Raw genomic sequence first — 23191 nt, 5'->3', positions numbered from 1 at the left:
CTCGCCAAGCAGACGGGCTATTTGGCATAGTATAGTCAAGGCAACAGTCTGCAAAGTCTATGAACTACTCAGGGTCAGTCTATGAAAAACCAGCAGCGTGAAGGAAAGGAAGCTGCTGTAAAATTGTCTAAAGTGTCCAAAGGGTATACCAGCAAGTCCGATAAAAGTTTCAGTCCAAAGTAGGCGACTAGGGGGAGAAATGGCAGGGAATGAAACGCTGCATGAGGAAGGTCAGCCGCTAGAATTCCGCTTTTCTGTAGAGAGCTAGCTGGAACCACCAAAACGTGACAGTCAAAGCAGAAGCAGGAAAGGCAGACAGGCATTAAGAAAGTTCTGTCCTTGGAGTCTGTGAATCAGGTTCTTCAGATCGCGTCAGGTGACATCTAGGGTTTCAGGGGGTGTGCCACTGTAGTCGTGCTGTCTAGTGGGTGACGTCAGGGTGTGCAGGGGTCCAGATGGTTTTTCCTGGGATTCCTGTGAAAGAAACACAAACAATCTGCTTTTCGTGGTAGCAGGGCATCTGATTTGAATTTTTTTTATAGAAAAAGAGGTTTGGTGCCTTAGCCAACTGAATATTGGGGGATGTATCTTTTTTTATTTCTCCCCAGCAATAACCATCACATTTCTCATAAAGTTTTGAGACAGATTAACAACTAATATTTCTTTTGTTAGTTCATTGTGTTAATTCTCTGTATTTCACTGCTGGGAAATTATGCCAATGCAGTCACATCTGCCATATTTTCCCCTCAGGCTACTAGTTCCCGTGAGAGTTGGGACATTCTGGGAGTGCCTGTTCCGCCATGTTATGCCCTCAGGACATTGTCTATATCCCCGCGATATCAGGAGTGCTTTGGTCACTCCTCCCCCCTCCCATTCTCATGAGAGTTATCATCCTATCCTGGAGTGCTATGGTTACTCCTCCCCCTTCCCATTCTAGTGAAAGCTACTCCTATAAAAACCCTTCGTTTTCCGCACCTTGCTCTCTTGCCAGCGCTTCACTCCGGTGTTCAGATGCAGGAAAGGTTACTGCATGAGGCGGCCATTTTCGCTACCTCCACATGGCCCAACCTGCTTCTCTAGCACCCAACTCTGAGGTGCCAGCACAAATAAAGATTTGTGTTTCCTCTTCTCTCCGGACCCCCTCTCTCTCATCTCCGCGGCCCGCGCTCAACAACATCTGGCTCAACAACATTTCACAACTTAGGAAAATCATCCAGTAGTTGTCTTTCGTCTTATTTTCTTCACTTCTTCACTTCACTATCACCTCTTAGTTCACTTTTGGTTCTATCCATTTTTCCCAAAGGGCACGGTATTTGTTTTTAATTGCAGAGTAGGATTCCATTGTATATATGTCATATATATATATATATAATATATTATATATATATTATATATATATATTTTTTTTTATTGAGCTGTCAGTCTCTGGAAATTTTAGTTAACTTCCACCTCTATTAGGTCTAGTAATGACTACTGTGAATAATGCAGCTATAAACATAATGATACATATATCTGTAAATTTTTTTTAGTGACTTAATAATGGTTTGCAAGATCCTAAGATTATATGGGTATAGTTCTACATCACATCACACCTACCACCAGTTATGTGCCCATTACTTCCCCCCAAGTATAAATACCATAGTTTCACTAAGTGTTAAGTGACAATTTGACATTAAAAAAAAAGTTTATATGCTTCAGTTCTTACTATTATGTGCACTCAATCTGGTGTGCCACCACCCAGCCACTTATGTCTCAGTTTTCTTATTTTGTTTTATTTATTTATTTATTCCCTTTAGTCACCTTTGTTGTTTTATTGTTGGTTATTATTGTTGTTGTTGGATAGGACAGAGAGAAATGGAGAGAGGAAGGGAAGACGGGGAAAGATAGACATACTTGCCATTCAAATACTCTTGGTATAATTCTAAAGAGGGTCTTATACTACATAGGAAAGGATCATGGCCAGGCTTGGCACACCTGGTTAAGTGTGCACATTATAGTGCACAAGGACCCAGGTTCAAGCCCCTAGTCCCCATCTGCAGGGGGAAAGCTTCACAAATGATTAAGTAGGGGTGCAGGTGTTTGTCTCTCTCCCTATCTCCCCCAACCTCTCAATTTCTCTCTGTATTTATCCAATAATAAATAATAATAAAATAAAATAAAAACTGTGGGAAAGGGTCACAATAAGGACAATTCTTGATTTATACTTCTGTGATCAGAAATGATAATAATAAAAGGTCAATGCACTGATTCCAGATAATAGGAATTACAGTTGGCTGGCTACTTTTCTTTCCCTCCCTCCCTTCCTTTCTTCCTTCCTTCCTTCCTTCCTCCCTCCCTCCCCCCTCCCCTCTCTCTTTCTTTCTTTCTTTCTTTCTTTCTTTCTTTCTTTCTTTCTTTCTTTCTTTCTTTCTTTCTTTCTTTCTTTCCGATCCTCATTCCCTTAAGCTTTGTAAAGGCTACTTCCTGAAACAATTTACACAACTTCCAGCCAAAGGTTAGGAGTGAAAGATGGATACTTCCTACTTTGATAATGCTGAAATTGGGTGAAATTAACCTCAATCTACTCTTTTATCTTTCTATGGAGGAGACAAACTTTTAACATATTTCTAAATGCCAACATAGTTGCATCAGACAAATTCTACTAATTTTTGTCTAGCTAAGGAGACATATTACTGATGCTTTTTTTCTGTCATCTTCCCAGAATCCTCTTTATTGCTATCCTAGTATCTTTGTTTTGATAAAGGATAGCGTATATACTTTTATTAAAATATGTCTTTTTGGGGGAGTTGAGTGATATCTCACCTGGCTGAGTTCACATTACAGTGCTCAAGAGCCCATGTATGAGCCCCTCATCCCTACCTGCAGGGGAAAGCTTTACAAGTGGTGAAGCAGTGCTGCAGGTGTCTCTCTGGCTCTCTGCCTTTCTCTGTTTCTCTATCTCCCCCTCACTTCAATTTCTAGTTTTCTCTACCCAGTAAGTAAAAATAAAAATATATATCTCTTTTCTCACCTGTAATACAAGAACTATATTAAACTGAATTTAATATATGTACATTAATTTTGACATTTAAATTTTGGCAGGTGGTTTTGGAGTGTATGCTTAAAAAAGACCTCATTTATAATAAGGTCACTCCAACATTTCACCACTGGAAGATTGATGACAAGAAGTTTGGCCTTACCTTTCAAAGTCCTGCTGATGCTCGGGCTTTTGATAGAGGCATCCGAAGAGCTATAGAGGATATTTCTCAAGGTAGGTCATCTTGACTATTTTCTTAAATGTTTTTATTAATTATATTTAGTAGAGTTTAAGCAAGTCAGCTATTGTGATATGTGATTGACTTTGAAAGATCACTTACTGTAGGCAAAGTTAAAACAGTGGGTTTCTGTGTCTGTTCTGTATTTGACAAATCATAATCTGTACAAGGTATCACTATTGAAGATTTCATCAACAGCAATTTGGGAATAATTCAAATGCTTTAAAATAAGAACTTAAGAGATGAGTGGTCAAAATTCTGGAGATATTTTTCACTTGGTATGTTAAAACAGCCATATCTCTGTTTTTTTAATGGTAAAAATAAACTTTCTAATAAAATAGATGTAGACTTTAGTCATTCTACAGTAGATTTCTTATCTTTACCAGATTCAATTAAAGATTGGCTATCCATCACTTTGTATATTTTGCTAATCTATTAAGATTGTTGTCTCTAAAACATCTGAATTTTAAAGGAAGAATGTATGAGAATGGCCTCTATGCTATTGATTGAAATCCATTTTTTTTCACAAAAGAAATGACATAAGACTTGATTTGTTCCCCTAATTTAGAAGTAAAATTATCTCCATTAGTAGAAATAACCTTTATAAAGTAAGAGCTTGTTGGATGCAAGAGCCTCTAAGTTTGAACCCTGATACCACTGATAAAAAAGTTTTGCTTTCTTTTTCTGTCTCACTTTAACATTATTTAACATTTCTCTGTTAAATAATCTTTAAACAGTTACATAGCTTTTAAAGATTAGAATTTGTTTAGCTATTTGGTTTCAGAGTCAGAAAAATGTTTTATGAAATGTCATTTTGTTTTTAAAACAAAAATCCGTAAGAATAAGCTAATCACCCTCTCCAAAGATAGCTTTCTCCTCACCCCTCATCTCTTCACTAGCTTTTCTTTCAAGGGTAAGATCAACTCAAAGGAGTTTGTTAGGCCAGATCACCTTATTAATTTATTGGACTTAAAGAAAACTCTTTATGATCATGAAACCTGATCCCCATATATTTTCTGATCAGTTTTCTGAAGTATTACAATGGTATACTCAGTCAATAAATTGAAATCTTAGCCAAAATTCTATGCTTAATTAACTTTTGCCTAACTTTATTATTTTTTATTTAAGAAAGGAGACATTAACAAAACCATAGAATAAGAGGGGTATAATTCTGCACAATACCCATAACCTGATCTCCATATCCCATCCCCTACCCTGATAGCCTTCCCATTCTTTATCTCTCTGGGAGTGTGGATCCAGGGTCATTGTGGGTTGCAGAGGGTAGAAGGTCCGGCTTCTGTAATTGCTTCCCCGCTGAACATGGGCGTTGACTGGTCGATCCATACTCCCAGTCTGCCTCTCTCTATCCCTAGTAGGGTGGGGCTCTGAGGAAGCAGAGCTCCAGTACACATTGATGGGGTCGTCTGTCCAGGGAAGTCTGGTCAGCATCTTGCTGGCTGGCATCTGGAACCTGGTGGCTGAAGAGTGTTAACATATAAAGCCAAAAAAATTGTTGAATATTCATGGACCTAAAGACTGGCATAGTGCAGATGAAGTGTTGGGGGGTATTCTCTGCATGCTCTTGTGTACTTCTGCTTTCAGGTATATATTTTCCCCTAGTTTATAGGCACGTGTGAACCTTTGCTCTGTCTCAGGGGACCTGGACTATATTTAGGTTTGGGGACTTTATTGGGGAGTGGAACACCTGGAATGGAATTAGAGAATACTATGAAAGGAATGGTCTCACCCAAGTGATGAAGCTGAAGGGTTGTCATTCCACACCTGAAGTCTCTGGTCACAGTCTGAAGTGAAGCATGTTGGGGTGGCACTCATTGCGTTGATTAGGTTGCGATCTGCAGATGCAATATTATTTGATTTGAATTGAGAGCAGCATGCAGAAAAGTGGGCCCCAGCCTAAGGTTCCAGGACTGGGGGAAATAATAGGCTCTATAGTGAAAATGTGAGGTTCCTGTTGTCTTAGGGTTCAAGAAGACAATGATAGTTATTGTTATCGTCACATTATTTGGTGGTAAGGTTAACTTTGGAAAGTCCCTTTGTTAGGGTTTGGGGTAAAATTCCCAGCATCTTGTATATAGCTGTGCTGCCAGTTGCTTCTGTTCTACCTGGTCTAGGCTTACGAGAGTCATCATATCAAAGACAGCCTATGTATTAAAAAGACTCAGTCTGTGTTTTAAGAAGTTCTAGACATATGATCAATTTTTCCCTTCTCATTAATTAGTGGTTTATATGTTTACACTTTAATAGGAATGTACATAAACACCACTCCCATCACCAAAAGATTGTGTCCCATCCCCTCTAGCCCCCCCCCCCCCCCACCGCTGCGCCAGGAAGCCCAATGGCCACCTTCACCTTCACAAAAGTATTTTTACATTGGTGCCCTGCTCTCGATTTAATCAGATCCTGCTTTTAGTTTCCCTTTCTGTTCTTCTTTCTCAACTTCTGTTGATGAGTGGGGACATCCTATACTCATCTTTATCTTTCTGACTTAGCTGACTTCACATAATTCCTTCTAGGTCTGTCCAAGATGGGTCAGATAAGGTGGGCTCATTGTTCTTAATAGCTGCATAGTATTCCATTGTGTATATGTACCACAGCTTTCTCAGCCACTCATTTGCTGTTGGGCACCTGGGTTCCTTCCAGGTTTTAGCTATTATGAATTGTGCTGCTATAAACATAGATGTACACCCATCTTTTTGGTTGGGCTTTGTGGAATCCTTGGGGTATATCCCCAGGAGAGGAATTACTGGGTCAATTGGAAGGTCTATGTCTAGCCTTGTGAGAGTTCTCCAGACTGCTCTCCAGAGAGGCTGGACCAATTTACATTCCCACCAGCAGTGCAGAAGGGTTCCTCTGTCCCCATAGCCTCTCCAACATTTGTTGCTGCTGTCATTTTTGATGTATGCCATTCTTACAGGAGTGAGATGGTATCTCAATGTTATCTTTATTTGCATTTCTCTGACAATCAGCGACCTGGAGTAGTTTTTCTTATGTTTGTTAGCCTTTTGGATCTCCTCTGGAGTGAATGTCTTGTTCATATCCTCTGCCCATTTTTGGATGGGGTCATTTGGTTTTTTGGTGCTAAGTTTGCTGAGTTCTTTGTATATTTAGGTGATTAGTCTCTTGTCTGATGTTTGGCATGTGAAGATCTTCTCCCATTCTGTGAGGGGTTTCTTTGTTTGTGTGATAGTTTCTTTGGCTGTGCAGAAGTTTTTCAATTTGATGTAGTCCCATTGGTTTGTATCTGCTTTAGTCTTCCTTGCAATTGGGTTTGTTTCATCAAAGATGTCCTTGAGGTATAGGTGGGAAAGTGTTTCACCGATGTTTTCTTCTAAGTATTTAATAGTTTCCGGTCTGACATCCAGGTCTTTGATGCATTTGGAGTTGATTTTTGTTTCTGGTGAGATAAGGTGGTTCAATTTCATTCTTCTGCATGTTCTTCTTCTTTTCTTCTAGCGTTTGCCCTTCTTCCGTAGCCAGTCAACAGCATCAGGTTGAGCCTGATGTAAAGTTTCGAGACCTCCTTTGAATCTGGAGAGGTGGCAGTTGTTGACTATGTGGGTCATAGTCTGTCTGTAGCCGCAGGGGCAGTTCGGGTCGTCTTCGGCTCCCCAGCGATGGAGCATAGCGGCGCACTGGCCATGGCCTGTTCGATAGCAATTGAGGAGAGCCCAATCATAATGTGCTAGGTCAAAGCCGGGTTGACGCTTGCAGGGGTCTGTGATGAGGTGTTTGTTCTTTACCTCAGCTGACTGCCAACTCTGTTTCCAAGAGACTGGAACAGAGAAGTTCAGTGTAGGCGTAGGGGACCAGATTGGGTGACGAGACGTCAAGCGTTGGACAGGGTGGGCGAAGATATCCGCGTATATTGGCAGGACCGGTCGAGCGTAGACGTGGGAAATGAACTTAGATGATGCCGCATCCCGACGAATATCTGGCGGGGCGATGTTGCTAAGAACTGGCAGCCATGGAACCGGGGTGGAACGGATGGTTCCAGAAATTATCCTCATGGAGGAATATAATTTGGAATCGACCAAATGGACATGGGGGTTACGGAACCATACTGGGGCACAGTATTCTGCAGTGGAATAGCATAATGCCAGAGATGATGATCATAGTGTGGAAGTGCTCGTGCCCCATGAGGAGCTGGCCAATCTTGCAATGATGTTATTCCTCGCGCCCACCTTTGCTGCAGTTTTTATGAGATGTTTGTGAAATGACAGAGTGCGATCGAGAGTAATGCCAAGATAGACTGGCTGGGCTTCATGCTGGATTCTCGTATCATCAAGCTGCACATTAAGCTCACGCGAGGCCGAGGCATGGTGTAGATGGAAAACAAATGATACCGTTTTTGCAGTGCTAGGAATTAGTCGCCATTTTTTACAGTAATCAGATATCAGAGTCATGTCTTTCGTGAGTGTTTTCTCGAGGATGTCGAACTTTGATGCCTGAGTTGCACAGCAGATGTCATCGGCGTAGATGAATTTCCTTGAAGTAGTTTCTGGGAGGTCATTGATGTAAATATTAAATAGCATAGGAGCCAGAACAGAGCCCTGGGGGAGGCCACTTGAGACAGTCTCCATCTGCTAGACTTGTCACCCAGATGTACCTGGAATCTTCTGTTTAGGAGAAGAAACGATATAGTGTTGGCCACCCATGGAGGCAGGCATCTTGAGATCTTGACTAGGAGACCACGGTGCCAGACCGTGTCATAGGCTGCTGTGAGATCAACAAAGACAGCACCCGTCTTTAAATTCTTCTGGAATCCATTTTCAGTGTAAGTTGAGAGGGCCAGTCCTTGTTCGCAGGTAGATCTTCCTGGGCGGAAACCAGCCTGGGCAGGTGATAGGAATTTCTCTGTAAGATGAGAAATACGTGACAGAAGCAGCCTCTCAAGGAGTTTGTAACACACAGAGAGGAGAGAAATTGGTCTATAGCTGGCGGCCAGTGTTGGGTCTTTCTTTGGTTTCAAAACCTCTATAATCTTCGCACGACGCCAAACTTTGGGCATAGACTCAGATTCCAAGATGTGGGACAGGAATGAAGCGAGCCACTTCTTTGCCGCGGGACCCAGGTTAAGAATGAGTTCTGGGGTGATGTTATAGCCAGCAGCTGTTCCCGGTTTAACCCTCTTCAAAGCGTCTTCCAGTTCAGACAGTGTAAAGGGAGAAATTTTTGGAGATGGACAAGATAACTGGAAGTGGGATGACCACTCATGGGAAATTTCTCTTTTCCAGACTGGGTCGATCTTAGCACTTCCAACTTGAGTTAGGTGACTGGCCACTGAGTTTGGGGATACGGGAGGATGGGAGACGGGAGAGGGTTGGCTACCGGCACCCAGTCTGTGAAGAAGCTTCCAGGCCTTCCTACTTGAGTGGGTGAAGTTCAGACTTTCCGTGAGTTGTTGCCAGCAGGCTTGGCGTGCTGCATCCAGGGAGGCAATGAGATGGTCAGCCACATCTGGGTCACCCGACTCATCATACTGCTTTAGTAGTTGCTCGCATTCAGCATCAAGACAAGGCGTATAGTTAGCACGTCTCCCACAAGGAATGGCTTGGGAAGCTGCTTTGAAGATGGCTTGGCGGAAGCGCCTGTAGGAATCTTCAGAGGGGATAGAGTTAATTGGAATTGCAGGAATAGATTTGTTGGTAAGATCACTGAACAGACGCCAGTTTGCTTTCCGAAAGTTCCATCTTAGTTTCTCCGAGCACAGAATCAGTGGGAGCTGGAGACCAATGTGAATGATAGCTGGGCAGTGATGACTGTGCGGGAAGATCTTGAGAACTTGTCTCGTAGCGGGAAAGGCTTGGCCGTTGACTGTGCTAATCCAGCACAGGTCGGGTGATGAGTCTTTATTCCATCTAGCACTTCTGCATGTTATAACCCAGTTTTCCCAGCACCATTTATTGAAGAGAGCCTCCTCCTTCCATTTCATACTTTGGGCCCCCTTATTAAATTCTATGCTTAATTAACTTTGCCTAACTTTATTTCTTAGGATGCCCAGCATTGAAAAGTGAAGAGGAAGGAGCAGAAGATGACTTGCCGGTAAGTAGCTTGATTTGAAAGGAATTTCTAAGTATTTATAAATACAGTTATCCATTTTGATATATTATAGGATGAAAAACTAAGATCAATATTAATATGGAATGATAAACTTTATTACGAAGGCAGAGAGAATCATGAAATATTAGAAATAAGAGGATAGTAAAGAGAATCCATATATAGCACAAACAGCAAGAGTAATTATTTTGTAAGCTCTTTGAAGTTCTGTTTAATAGTACCGTATCTACACTGCATTCAGTCTGCAGGTTACTTGCAAACACACTGACTCTCACTCACACTTAGTCACTAATTAATGCATTTGCTTGGGTTTTGTTTTCATAATGAAATAGAAAATACAAAAAACCACTCTGGTAATAGGCTTTTATTTAAATTTAATGTTCTAAGAACAATTTTATGTATAGTTTTAATTCTGACTTTTTTGTATATAGTATGGTGTTTTTAAAATAGATCTACTTTTTTCTTTTTTTTTTTTTTTTTGGTGGGATCAGTTTGGAGGTGGAGCAGGATTGAGAAGGACCAGAGTACTGCTCAGTTCTGACTTACAGTGATACCAAGGAAAGAAAAGATTTATATTTTCTTATAAAAATAATCTGGCATATATGGCATTGGAGAGTGGACATGATATCTCAGATATTCAAGTCCTTTGCTCTGTTATATCCCTGAGCTGTATCTCTAGCCACAATTTTTAAAGTGAGTTTGGGAATTGAATTCAAGGCTTCACTTGTATGATATATTGCTAAGCCAATTCATTGGCCCAGTTTTATTTTCTGTTTTTATGAGAGAGAGACATGAAAATACTTGATTGATTTTTGTTTGTATCTTTGGTATTACAAATCAAGTATAGGGCCTCTCTTGAAAGGTATGTGCTTTACCTGAGTCACCTTCCCAGCCCCTAGAGTCGCAGTTTTTAAAATACTTCTTTTAATAGGAAAAATATGGGGGTATCACATGCCACAACTTCAGTATGTACTGCAATGCAAGAATAATCAAAATACTATGGTACTAGAGTAAAAAATTAAGGTTTGAGTCAGTGGAGCAGAATTGAAAGCTTACAAATGAGCCGACACATACACAGCAGCCTGATATGACACATGGGCCAAAAGCATTCAGTGGGGGAAAGATCTCTTCAACAAATGGTGTGGGGAAAATTGGACAGCCACATGTAGAAAAGTGAAACTATACCACTAGCTAATAATATATACCAAGGTCAAATCAAAATGGATTAAATATCTAGGTACTAGACCAGAAACTTAAAATTTATAGAAGAAAATGTCATTATATCTTAGCAAGACATTCACATCAAAGATGTATTTGGAGACTCAGCCCCCTGGGCATATGAAATGAAAACAAGAGTAAATAAATGGGACTACATGAAACTAAAAAGCTTCTACACATCAAAAACAATCTACACAAAAGATAACCAGGCATCCAAATAAATGGGAGAAGTTATTTATACATCACACATCAAATAAACAATATCAAGCACCTATACAGAACTGGTATAGATCTACAAAAGAAGCAAAAATAACCCAATAAAAATGTAATCCAAAGAACTAAACAGTTTTCTAATTAAAAGATACATGTGGCCCACAGACACATGAAGAAGTGCTCCACTTAAGTTGTCATCAGAGAAATGCAAATCAAAACTTCACTTGAGATACCGTCTCACACATGAGAGAATGGCTTACATCAACAAAGCAGCCAATGACAGGTGTTCGAGAGGTTCTGGAGAAAAGGAACTCTGCTACACTGCTGATGGGAATGCACACTGGTACAGCCTCTTTGAAAGACTATATGGACAGTGCTTAAACAAAAATGGGTCCAGCAATACAACTCTTAAGCATTTATCCAAAGGACACTTAAACACTAATTCAAAGGGACATGCACTCCACTGTTCATAGCTGCTGCATTCACAATAGCCAAAGAATGGAAGCAGCCTAAATGCACCTCACCAGATGACTGGCTAAAGAAGTTATGGGATTTATATTCCATGGAATTCTACTCTGCAATCCAAAAAGATGAGATTGTGTTCTTTGGGACAAAATGGATGTAGCTAGAGGTGATTATGCTTAGCAAAATAAGAGATGAAAGAACTATCAGATGGCTTCACTCTGGAATCTAGAGATCAGACACACATGAACTTGCATAAATTAAAAAGAGAGAAGAAACTAGCAAACTATTTCTAAATCTTGTGAAAACTATTGTCATTGGGAGATGGAAGGTTGGGTATACAGAATTTTGGTAATGGGTGTGGTAGGGAACTATATACTATCTACTGTAATTTTACAGTCTTGTAGCATACTATTAATAACAAATTTAAATATACTCCTATGCCGGGCTGGCATAGGGATGCCTCTTCCCGGGTGCGTACTCTCTGGGCTGGAGAGAACACGACCGGAGCCAGCCTGGGCTGCTACTCACTCAGCTACGCGAGAGAGATGACTCAGGAACAGACACGTGGTGGCGAGGCAATTCAATTCTTTATTGATCAGAGAGCCAAGGCTTTTAAAGGGCAGACCTGGAAGTGGCAAGTTGGAAACGGAAATGGCTAGGAAAGGGGTGGAGAAAGGCAAAAGGGGGCTGGAAAGGTAGAAACTTGCTTAGCAACTATTGCAAGGGTTTTAACTGGTAGAATTAATAGTAATACCCTGCAGGCAGGGAGGGTCTTGATGGTAGAAAGAAGATAGATCAAGGAAATGGAATGGGTGGGGATCTTTCAGGCAAAACAATGATTATGTAGATAATAAGGGAGCAGGCCATAGTATCAGGAATGCAGGGTGTTTTGTGAGACAGGGAGTCTTATAAGATGAGAGGATGGATGTCCCCTCAAGTCAAGTCCTGCCAAGGTCAACCATATCCTCACAATTTCCCCACACTCCTCTCAATGGCATCTAATTCTACTGTTCCTGAATATGTATTATAATTTTCAGGTATCTCTTTAGAAGAATAGCATGGTAGAAAATCAAAAGATTGTGCAACTTCTTTCTGACACGTTAGGATTACCTTTTCTGAAGCATGCCTCTGCCAAGTCATGCAGACACTCAAGCAACACTTCAGAGTTACCCATCTGCAAAGAACCACCTACATTACTTAGCTATCTTGGGAACAGATCAGTTACCCCCAAATAATCAATCCTTCAATTGATTATAGTCATGTCTTATGTCCTGAACCTGCACCCTTAAGGAGACTATGATCTAGAAATATCTAGTTAATATATTCTTGAACTCCTGATACAAAAAGACTATAAAATAGTATTTCAAGACATTAAATTTAGAGGTATTAATTACTAATGTAGATTTTTAGTATCTATAACTGGGGTATTGCCATAATGCATACTTTTAATGTGTAGATATATCTTTGAGCTTGGACAATAGATGGAAGCTCTGGTGTTAAACTGTTGGGAAGACCACCATTGAGGGCTTAAATTAAACTGATTAGACAAACATAAGAAACTGTAAGGGGGCATTATTGTTATGTAGTGGCAGAAAGCTTGGCAGTTTATCCTAACATCAACTAGATCAGGCTATTACGTATAGCTAAAGATCAAATCTAGTGTACTCTTAGAAATAGCTTTGTCAAGAGTCAGGCAGTAATGCAGCGGATTAAGTGCACATGGCACAAAGCACAAGGACCAGCATAAGGAACCTGGTTCGAGCCCCCAGCTCCCCACCTGCAGGGGAGTCACTTCACAAGTGGTGAAGCAGGTCTGTAGGTGTCTATCTTTCTCTCCCCCTCTCTGTTGTCCCCTCCTCTCTCCATTTCTCTATGTCCTATCTAACAACAACGACAATAATAACTACAACAATAAAACAACAAGGGCAATAAAAGGGAATACTTAAATAAAATATTTTAAAAAAGAAATAGTTTTGTCTAAAGATAAAACAAAGGATTTAACTGTAAAAGCCTCAGAAAGAACTAAAACTTGCCTCAGTCAGGAAAATCTTTCACTGGACTTTGAGTCAGCAAAATAGCTCACCCAGATTATATACTTGCTTTGTCTGCATGAAACCTAGGCATGATCCCAGCCCCCCACTGCATTGGAGAAAACTGCAGTGCTGTGGTATCTTTATCTTGCCCTCCCCCATACATGCGCGCGCGCACACGCACACGCACACGCACACACACACTTGCATGACCAAAAATGAGCCTCGGAGCATGAAGTTTTGATGAAAACCAAAAAAAAAAAAAAAAGAAAAGAAAAACCAAGCAGAAGATATAGAGCTTATAAGCAGTTTACAGTTACCTTTTAGTGGAAATTTAAAGATGAGTTCATTATTTTAGATGTGTGACTTTACTTTTTACCTAACCAGATGAATCTTAAGATTCACAGAAGATCCATAAACTTTTCAAACAAATTATATTAGCAAGATATCATACTTGAACTGAAAGTGATCCTTTGAATCACCAAAATTCTGCATTTGTGAAGAAGGCTGAAAGCCGTTATATGGATGTGAACATATACTACTTTTCATAAAATGGAAAGGTGATTCAGAAAACAGAATCAAATCTCTTAGGACAGAACCAAGAGCTATAGATAATTATTCCCAGGTCCTAAATGGTACAAAAGTAACTTCTAACATCTTTTCATCCTGACTTAATCATTTCTTTGTGCCAATTAGTGAATCTTCCCTCTTGTTTCTCATTTAAAACAGGAGAAGACAAGGGAAGAGTCTGTGTGTCTTGTCATTATATTGTGCATGTGTGGGGTTAGTTTATATTTTCCAGACTGAGAGAAACTGCTCGTGGAATTGCGCAAGAAGTTTTGTGTCTGTGTAGGCTCATTAAGAACATCCTGGATTTTAAGTTGTTAATATAAAGGAATAAAAATACTAGGGAATCTAGGGATGGCGAATGTATTTTCCATATGAGAAAAATGTAAATAATTTGTCCAGGAGTGACAATCAGTGGTATTTAGTATTTAATGCTTTCACATTTTTTCATACTTAGTCTAGTCAAATTTTCTCAATAATATCCTTGAGTATGGGTTGCTCATAGTAACACATCTAACAAGTAGGATGCAATGGAAAAGAGAGCAAATTGTAAGAAAATTTGTTGTTGGGACCAGGTGGTGGCACACTTACTATGCTTAAGGACCTGGGTTCAAGCCCTGGCTTGACACGTAGTGAGGCAGTGCTGTAGGTCTCTCTCTCTCTCTCTTATCTCTTCCCCCCAAATTTTCCATTTTTTCTTAATTTCTCTCTGTTCTGTCAAATATAAGAAAAAGTCAAAAGGAAATGTGTGTTGCCCATCTTGCTTCTTTTTTTTTTTTAATCTTTATTGGATAGAGACAGCCAGAAATCAAGAGGGGACAGGGGAGGGAGAGAGAGACAGAGAGACATCTGCAGCCCTGCTTCACCATTTGCAAAGCTTTCCCTCTGCAGGTATGGACTAGGGGCTTGAACTGAAGTCCTTGTGCATTGTAACATGTGTGCTCAGCCAGATGCGCCATCATCCAACCTCAAAATTTTCTTTCTCTTGGATCACTCATTCTGGAAGGAGCCTGCTACTATCTGTAAGAATATATGAATAGTTTTTTGAAGAAATTTATGTGCTGGGGAACCAAGATCTTCTGCCAGCAGTCTGCAGGGAAACGTAGCTTTCTAACACCCATGTGGGTGAGCTATCTTGGAAGAAACGCCTCCATCCCATACTAAGATAACTGCGGCTAAGACTAATACTTCATTGCAGCCTCCTTGAGGAATTATGAACCAGAAACATTCATCTAGGTTTTGCTCTTAAATTGCTCACAGAAACTGAAATAGTAACAGTTTGGTGCTGAATGCTGCTATTTTGTTACCATTTCTTGTACAGTAGTAATTAATAATTCATTGGGGGAAAGGGAAGTTTTACTTTTTTCTGTAAGATAAATAGAAGAAAATCTAACATTTGAAGCGCTCCTTTAATCGTGTCCTCCACCAAATCTTCCCCTAACCTGAATTGGAACCTCACACATATATGGTTTCATCACTCCAGGTAATTTTTTCATTTATATCTATTTTTGTATACATACCTATATGTGTATACAGAGAGACACAAAGAGGCAGAGACACCACAGCTCCAGGGCTGCCCCCTGATGTCATGGCATTTGCCAGGACTTGAACTGCATGCATAAGGCATGCTAATGACCTGCTGAGCTATCTCTAGTCCTGAGTGCTCTCCCCCCAACCCCACCTGCACCAGATTTGTTTGATTATGAGGGTAGGAGAGAAAGAGAACCAGAGTATCACTCTAGCATATGCAATGCCTGGGATCAAACTAAAGATCTCATGCTTGAGTTTCCACTACTTTATTCACTGGGTTGCCTCCTGGGTTACCCTAATTTTCTTAGATGATATCTAACTTAAGCTAAATTTCATCTTTCAGTAGAAGGTGGCATTATATCTTCCTTGACTTTATTATTATTTTATAAATATATTCAAATAGGGAATCCTTATTTAAAGATATTCTTAGCTTGATTATATGTTCTAACTTGCTTTTCTACATAAGAAAAAAGGAAATATTAACAGGAGATGTATGAGACACATTTTTCTAGAAAGTGTTATTTGAAAAAAATATAAAACAGTATACAGGATTAAAACTGCCAAGGAAATTCATCTGCCTTAGTACCATTCATTTCATAGTATGCAGATGTTTTCATGTGTCATTCTTACTTTGTAACCCAGAAATAGAAGTGATTTTATTATATTTAGATCACAAGTACTATGATTTTGAAAATCAGTGCTTTGAATATAAATGAAATGGAAATTTTGAGTCTATAAGTGGGCTTTAATTTTACTTTGTTTTATCGTGATGTTTATTTTACTTGTTTTTTAATTTTGATTCAGATTGCATAGGTTGCCTCTTGGACCTACCATTGTCTTTGTTTTGATTTTTTAAAAAAATATTTATTTAATTTATTCCCTTTTTGTTGCCCTTGTTGTTTTATTGTTGTAGTTTGTTTTGATTTTTTTTAATTTAAAAAGTCATGACTTATTTTTACATAGAAAAATATGTCATGATTTTCCTGATAACCCAGTTTTTATTTTTGCTAGAGATGAATTGAGAGGGAAGGGGGAGACAGAGAGACACCTGCATCATTGCTTCCTCTATAGATGGAGATATACAGTGCTGAATTCATAGTTGGGCCCGAGATTATTTTTTAAAGAGAAATCTTCAATATTAAGGTTTTGTTAAACCTAGAGATTAGTAAGGTATAAATAATCATTTTCTTCCTTTGGCTATTTTAAAGACTTAAGGTTGTTTTTGTTTCAGCTTTTGTTTTATAATTTTCACTCTGCTTTTTAAAAATCAGTTCTCAGCTATAACATTTATAGCTCTTACTGTTTAGGTATGATAAGTTGTTCACAAACCCCACAAAACCTCTTGAAAGGCTTGAGATTATAAAAGGGAAAGAAAGATCTTAGAGTTTATGCTCATGGACAGAGGACAGGCCTAGTTGATCTGAAGTCATAAGTTGTCATTTCCTCTTTTGCCTACTGACCTTTTCTTTCTTTTTTTTTAAAGAATTAGATACTGTCATTTCAGAACCATAGTGACTAAAAGGGTTGGAATCTGTTATTGAAAGTAATTTTGCTTTATGTACATATGTAATAATCCTGCTGAATTGTGTGTTAATTTTTAAAGAAAGTAGTAATTTAGTAACAACCTTTCTGAAAACTAATGGATAGCTTTGTTTAGCAAAATGTATTTTATACTGCTATGGTCACTATTTAGATGCTGTCCTATAGTTCTAAAAATCCTAGTGTATTCTAGATTGTTTCATTTAACAAGGTTACAGAAACAATTCCCTATGATCTTTTTTGTATAGCATCTCATATATCATTTAAACTTTTTTTTTTCCCCTTGCCTTTAGGGCTATCAATGGGGCTGTTGCCAGTACTAGCAATCTACTCCTCCCAGGGGCCATTTTATTTTATTTAGTTTTTTATATTTAGTAGAACAAATAGAGAATGAATGATAACCTGAAGACCTGCTTCACTGCTTGTGAAACATCCCTGCTTCAGGTGGGGAGTAGGGGCTTGAAACAGGAGTCCTTGTGCAGATCCTGGCGCATAGTGCTATGTGCAGGAAGCCAGGTGTGCCTCCACCTGGCCCCCTATTTAAACTTTCTTGATACTGAGAGTAATACATTTTTATATATAGGTAGTTATAAGATTACAAAGAGACCAGGGAATGCATACCTGTAACAGAGATGACCGCTGTTAATGTTTTGGCTACTTCTACCTGCGTTTTTCTTTATTCTTGCCTTTTGTATATAAATACTTAATGCCACCAGGATGTATCCTCTCCTCTTTGGTCTGATTTTAATTTAATATGATTTAAGTTTTGGTTATGATAATGATGGCTAAAGTTTACATGAGTTATAAATTTTTGCTTATAATGTCATGTAACTATGAATAACCATTTGCATTTTATAGAACATTTACTTTATTTACATAATTCATTATTATTAGAGTGAAATTACAATATAATCCTAGAATAAGCTTACTAGTTAAAGGATTGTGTAAAGACTTGGAAAGTTAGTGTTGCTACTAATATGAACTAAAAACTAACTAATTTTATACAGTAAGCAATCCTGAAAACTTAATATGCATTTAAGTAAATTTTTTTACAAGAAAGGTAGCTTAGTTTTTCTGTCAACTAATCCACTTTGAGAAATGTGTTACCCTTTGCTGTTCTTGTCATTTTATATTGCGATGCATTTCTTATCCGTCCATACTGTGTATCATATAATGTTCAAGTTGTTTTACAAAATACTCTATGCTATTGGTATTTTTAGACAAAGCCCATAGACAAATGCTAATTTTAAAGCTAAAAGATAGGCTTATCATTATCTTTAAAGTAGTTAAAAGTAACTAAATGAATAGCATATAGTCTTGGTCAAATCTAAAATGAATTACTAATATAAGTTATACCAAAATGTTAACAGTAAATTTCTTGGACTTGTAGAATTGTTTGTTTGTCTTTACCTCCAGGGTTATTGCTGGGGCTCAGCCTCACTAATAATCCATGGCTTCTGGCAACATTTTTTTTTTTCCATTTTATTGGATAGGACAGAGAAATTGAGAGAGGAGGGGGAATTAGAGAAGGAGAGAGATAGGTAGACACCTGCAGACCTGCTCACTGCTTGTGAACTGTTCTCGTTGCAGGTAGCGAGCTGGGGGCCTGAACCCGGGTCCTTGCTTTGTCCTTGTATGGGCCCTTGCACTTAGTTCTATGTGTGTTTAACTGAGTGTGCCACCCCCGGGGCCCCCTATTTTTTTCTTTCACATATTTTAATTTGCATAATGTTAGTATATGAGTTTGAATAGTAAAAGATAAATTGTTTTAGTAGCATTTTAAACTTACTTAATGCTAAAATGCAAAATTTATGTATCAAAACATATAAAACTTTTCCCATTATGTTAAACTATATTAATATTGTAATGAAAAATTCTCTTGCAGGATGCAACCGTTACATTTTTTTTAATTTATTTTTTATTTAAGAAAGGATAAATTAACTCCACACAGTTCCCACCACCCAACGTCCATATCCCCTTCCCCTCCCCTGATAGCTTTCCCATTCTCTATCCCTCTGGGAGTATGGACCCAGGGTCGTTGTGGGTTGCAGAAGGTGGAAGATCTGGCTTCTGTAATTGCTTCCCCGCTGAACATGGACGTTGACTGGTTGGTCCATACTCCCAGTCTGCCTCTCTCTTTCCCTAGTAGGGTGGGTCTCTGGGGAAGCAGAGCTCCAGAAAACATTGGTGGGGTCTTCAGTCCAGGGAAACCTGGCCGGCATCCTGATGGCATCTGGAACCTGGTGGCTGAAAAGAGATTTAACATACAAAGCCAAACAAATTGTTGAGCAATCATGGACCCAAAGGTTGGAATAGTGGAGAGAAAGTGTTGGGGGGCGTACTCACTGCAAACTCTAGTGTACTTCTGCTTTCAGGTATATATTTGTACTTGTTTATAGATACGTGTGAACATATGCTCTCTCTCATAGAATGTGGTGTATATCTAGATTTTGGGACTTTGTTAGAAAGTGATCCACCTGGGATGGAATTAGAGAATGCTATGAAAGGAAAGGTCACACCAGAGTAATGAAGCTGAAGGGTTGTCATTCCACACCTGAAGTCTCTGGACACAGTCTGAGCTGAAGCATGTTGAGGTGGCAATCGTTGCGTTGATGTTACATGTTTTTAACTATGACTTCTGATATACAGCTCTAAGAATGAAACTCTTAAGCAGTATGGAAATGGTGATTTTTTGTTTTCAACTAGATTATATATTGAGATTCATATATTAAAAAGGATTACAGAGAAAGTAACACTGAGTTTTTCTCTACCTCAGAGTTAGTATAGATAGAAAGGACAAAGGGAAAAGAGTTTTTTTTTCTTCTTCTTTTTTCCTGTTTTCTAGCCTTATGCTTTGATGAAGAACTCTAGCTGGGATTATTTTGTTTTTCCTAGCAGCCTTTTACATTAGCACCCCAAATTGCTATAATTATACTGGGAAAACCAAAAAAGCTAAATAATCTGTTAGCAACCATAGAGTATAGTTAGTTATACCAGCCTCATAGTAAAACTTTTTTTCACTGTACATTAAATACTGAAAAAGATGCTTTTGTGTTCAGGATAAAACTGATGGAACTGCAGGTGGTTTTGTGCTGGGAATGATAGGTAGAAGGCTGTATTGGGTGTCAGTACAGAAACTGAGAATTAGGTGAGATATAGTGTATGTATGCTATGCTGCTTTACTATTGTAAAATAGTTGACAGATGACCCTATAATAGTAAAAGTATTAAATATTAGTAATCTACCATAGGTTATTGTTTAAAAGCTAGAAGTCATGCAAACATGTATAGTCGTTGCACATATTTTGGTTTTGGGAGGGGGTGGGGGGAAGAGCATAGCTCATTACTGAGCTACACATAACTTTTTCAGAGACAATGTTAAAAGAGAATTCATTACCAAAGCTTCCTCCAGTGAAGTGAAAGCTGGGTTTGAATCTAGGGCACACATATGGGCAAAGCAATATACTATCCAACTCTAAATTGTGTCTATTATTACACAGGAATTATTATTTTTTAAGGATTTATAAATCCAGTATATATATACATATATATGTATATTTTTTTACTAAGGGTGAATACTTTTAAATCATGTCCAAATAAGTTATTTTTATTATTAATTTTTCCATAATCAAGTTATTTTTATTACTGTATCATGAAAGTAATGCAGATAATCTTTTTTAGAAAGTGACAAAAATAGGGGCTGGGAAGATAGCATAATAGTTATGTAAAAAGACCTTCATGCCTGAGGCTCCAATGTCCCAGGTTCAATCCACCACACCACCATAAACCAGAGCTGAGCACTGTTCTATTAAAAAAGAAAACAACAAAAATATTCTTCTTGGACTAGCTAAGCTTGGTAAATGAAAAAGTTCGGTGTAGACAAATGAGAAATAGTCCCTATCATATACCCAATATTGAGAAGTTTTCAGAGGATATATAAGCTAGACGTTAACTTGGTAATATAAATGAATATGTACATATTCCAATAGTTCTTTTTATGGGAAATATTTTATCATTACAAGTACACCAAGATTTGTGAGAACATTTATTGCAAAATATCTAATAAAAAATTATAAGCATTCTTAATGCCCATAATTAAGAATACTGCCTACATAATAGGACATACACAAGCACTCATCTTTGCAACCATCTCAAAACTCAAGGCATACTTTGACATACTGACATAGTGAGAATAATGATTTATTATGAAGTATAAAAAAAATCTTTGCATAGGTAGTTTATCAAGAATAAAATAGAATCAAATTGTGTATAGTGTATAAGTATTTAAACATGCATTAAGACTAGAAAGATACAGCAAATAATAATAGGTGTTACTTCTTTTTTTATTAATTTTATTTATTATATTTATTTTATTTTTCCCTTTTGTTGCCCTTATTTTATTGTGGTTATTTTTGTTGTCATCGTTATTGGATAGGACAGAAATGGAGAGAGCGGGGGAAGACAGAGAGGAGGAGAGAAAGGTATATACCTGCAGACCTGCTTCAATGCTTGTGAAACGACTCCCCTGCAGGTGGGGAGCCAGGATCCTTAAACCGGTCCGTGCGCTTAACCCACTGCGCTACCACCCGTCTCCCAGTAGGTGCTATTTCATGGCAGCAAGATTACAGGATGAATTACTTTTTCATAATATAAACATTGACCCCAACAAAGGCATATAGCACTACATTTATTCTATTTTTAATTAATGCTTTAATAGTGATTTATAACATTATACAATAATAGGGATATAATTCCACACCACTCCTACCAATAAAATTCTGTATACCACCATAGTTATTCCAAGATCAGAGTTATAGATAGACCATGTATATATATGGTGCTATTCATACTTTGGTGTGTCTCTTTCCTGGGATTTATAAACTATGAATATATATCTGTCCACCTATCAATTCAGGAAATAGAATCACAACACTTGTATCTTTTTATTACATTTTACAGTATCTTTTGCATGCAGATCAACTTATGCCTTTTTCTTTTTCCTGAAGTAAAATTGAACTTTTATCTTGTGCATAACTGCTTCTTGGTAGGCATCCCATTCCTGTGGTTTGCATAAATAATGTACCTAAATGAAAGGGTTCTTCTGGGAGCCAGGCGGTGTCACAATTGGTTAAGCGCACACATGACACAGTGCACAAGGTCCCAGGTTCAAGCCCTGGTCCCCAACTGCAGGGGAAAGCTTCACGAGTGGTGAAGCAGGGCTGCAAGTGTCTCTCTGTCTCTCTCCCTCTCTACTTTCTCCTTCCTCTCAATTTCTCACTGTCTCTATCTAGTAATAAATAAAATAAATTAAAAATATTTCTAAAAATAAGAAAAGATGCATGTGACAATTCTTAGTCTCCTCTGTTTCCTTTTATATGTACATGGTACATATAAAATATGTATGTACCTTATTCAAAACTTTGGTGACTAGAATCCTTAACATTCTGAATAGATTAACCATCAGGTTTGCAAAAACAATAGCAACACAGGCAGGGAATAAGGAAATCAGTTAGAAACATGCTGAAAGAAGACAATAAAGCACATAATGAGGGCTTACATTAAGACATGGATAATAGGAATGGTGAAAAGAAAATGAATTTGAAAAAATACTCAGATGCTTAGCCTCTTTAGGAAATTATTTTACTGGCATAGAGACTTTGTTTTAAACCAGAAGGACTTGGTACAAAAGTCTGTAATGGACTATTTCAGTCCATTGTTTCAGATACAGGGTAAAGGAATGTGTATTTAAGTTGATAGCATTTGAGTGAGACCTGGCTGATAGAACAGTAGTTAAAATATTGAACTCCTAAGCTTAAGATTGCCAGTACAGAATGTGCCAGTGATGCTCTTATTATTTATCCTCTTTTCTCACTAATAACTTTATTTAGATCTTTAAAAAAATAGATGACTGATTGATTCATTAGTTGAATCAACTATTTTTATAGCATTTATCTTTATTACATTCCCAAATATTATGATTTGATCCTTTGTCCAGACTAGGGAAAAGAATATATCTACATTTAAAAACATACCACCCATCTAAAAATTAACAAGTTCAGAAAGTAACTCATTACATCAAAGACAAACATTCATTTTTTTCCTTTTGGAACATTTTTATTTAAAATTTATTAACTTTATTGGATAGAGACAGCCAGAAATTGAGAGGGTAGGGAGAAAGAGATAAACTTGCAGCACTGCTTCACCACTTGCAAAGTTTTCCCTCAACAGGTGGGGATCAGAGGCTGGAACCTGGGTCCTTCACATTGTAACGTGCTTTCAACAAGGTACGCTACCACCT

At 38.2% G+C, this 23191-nt stretch overlaps 1 protein-coding gene across 1 annotated transcript in view; it reads left to right on the top strand.

Moving 5' to 3' along the window:
• Positions 1-23191, top strand: part of SPRED1 (sprouty related EVH1 domain containing 1) — a 96186-nt gene that overhangs the window by 49877 nt on the left and 23118 nt on the right. The window contains exons 3-4 of the mRNA XM_060175158.1: positions 3082-3250; positions 9268-9317. Coding sequence (XP_060031141.1) covers positions 3082-3250; positions 9268-9317 — 219 coding nt within the window. The remainder of the gene's footprint in view (positions 1-3081; positions 3251-9267; positions 9318-23191) is intronic.

This window comes from Erinaceus europaeus, chromosome 16 (assembly GCF_950295315.1).
Source record: "Erinaceus europaeus chromosome 16, mEriEur2.1, whole genome shotgun sequence".
Taxonomy (NCBI): Eukaryota; Metazoa; Chordata; class Mammalia; order Eulipotyphla; family Erinaceidae; genus Erinaceus; species Erinaceus europaeus.
Note: the sequence above shows the minus strand (reverse complement) of the source record. Positions and strands in the feature narration are given on the sequence as shown.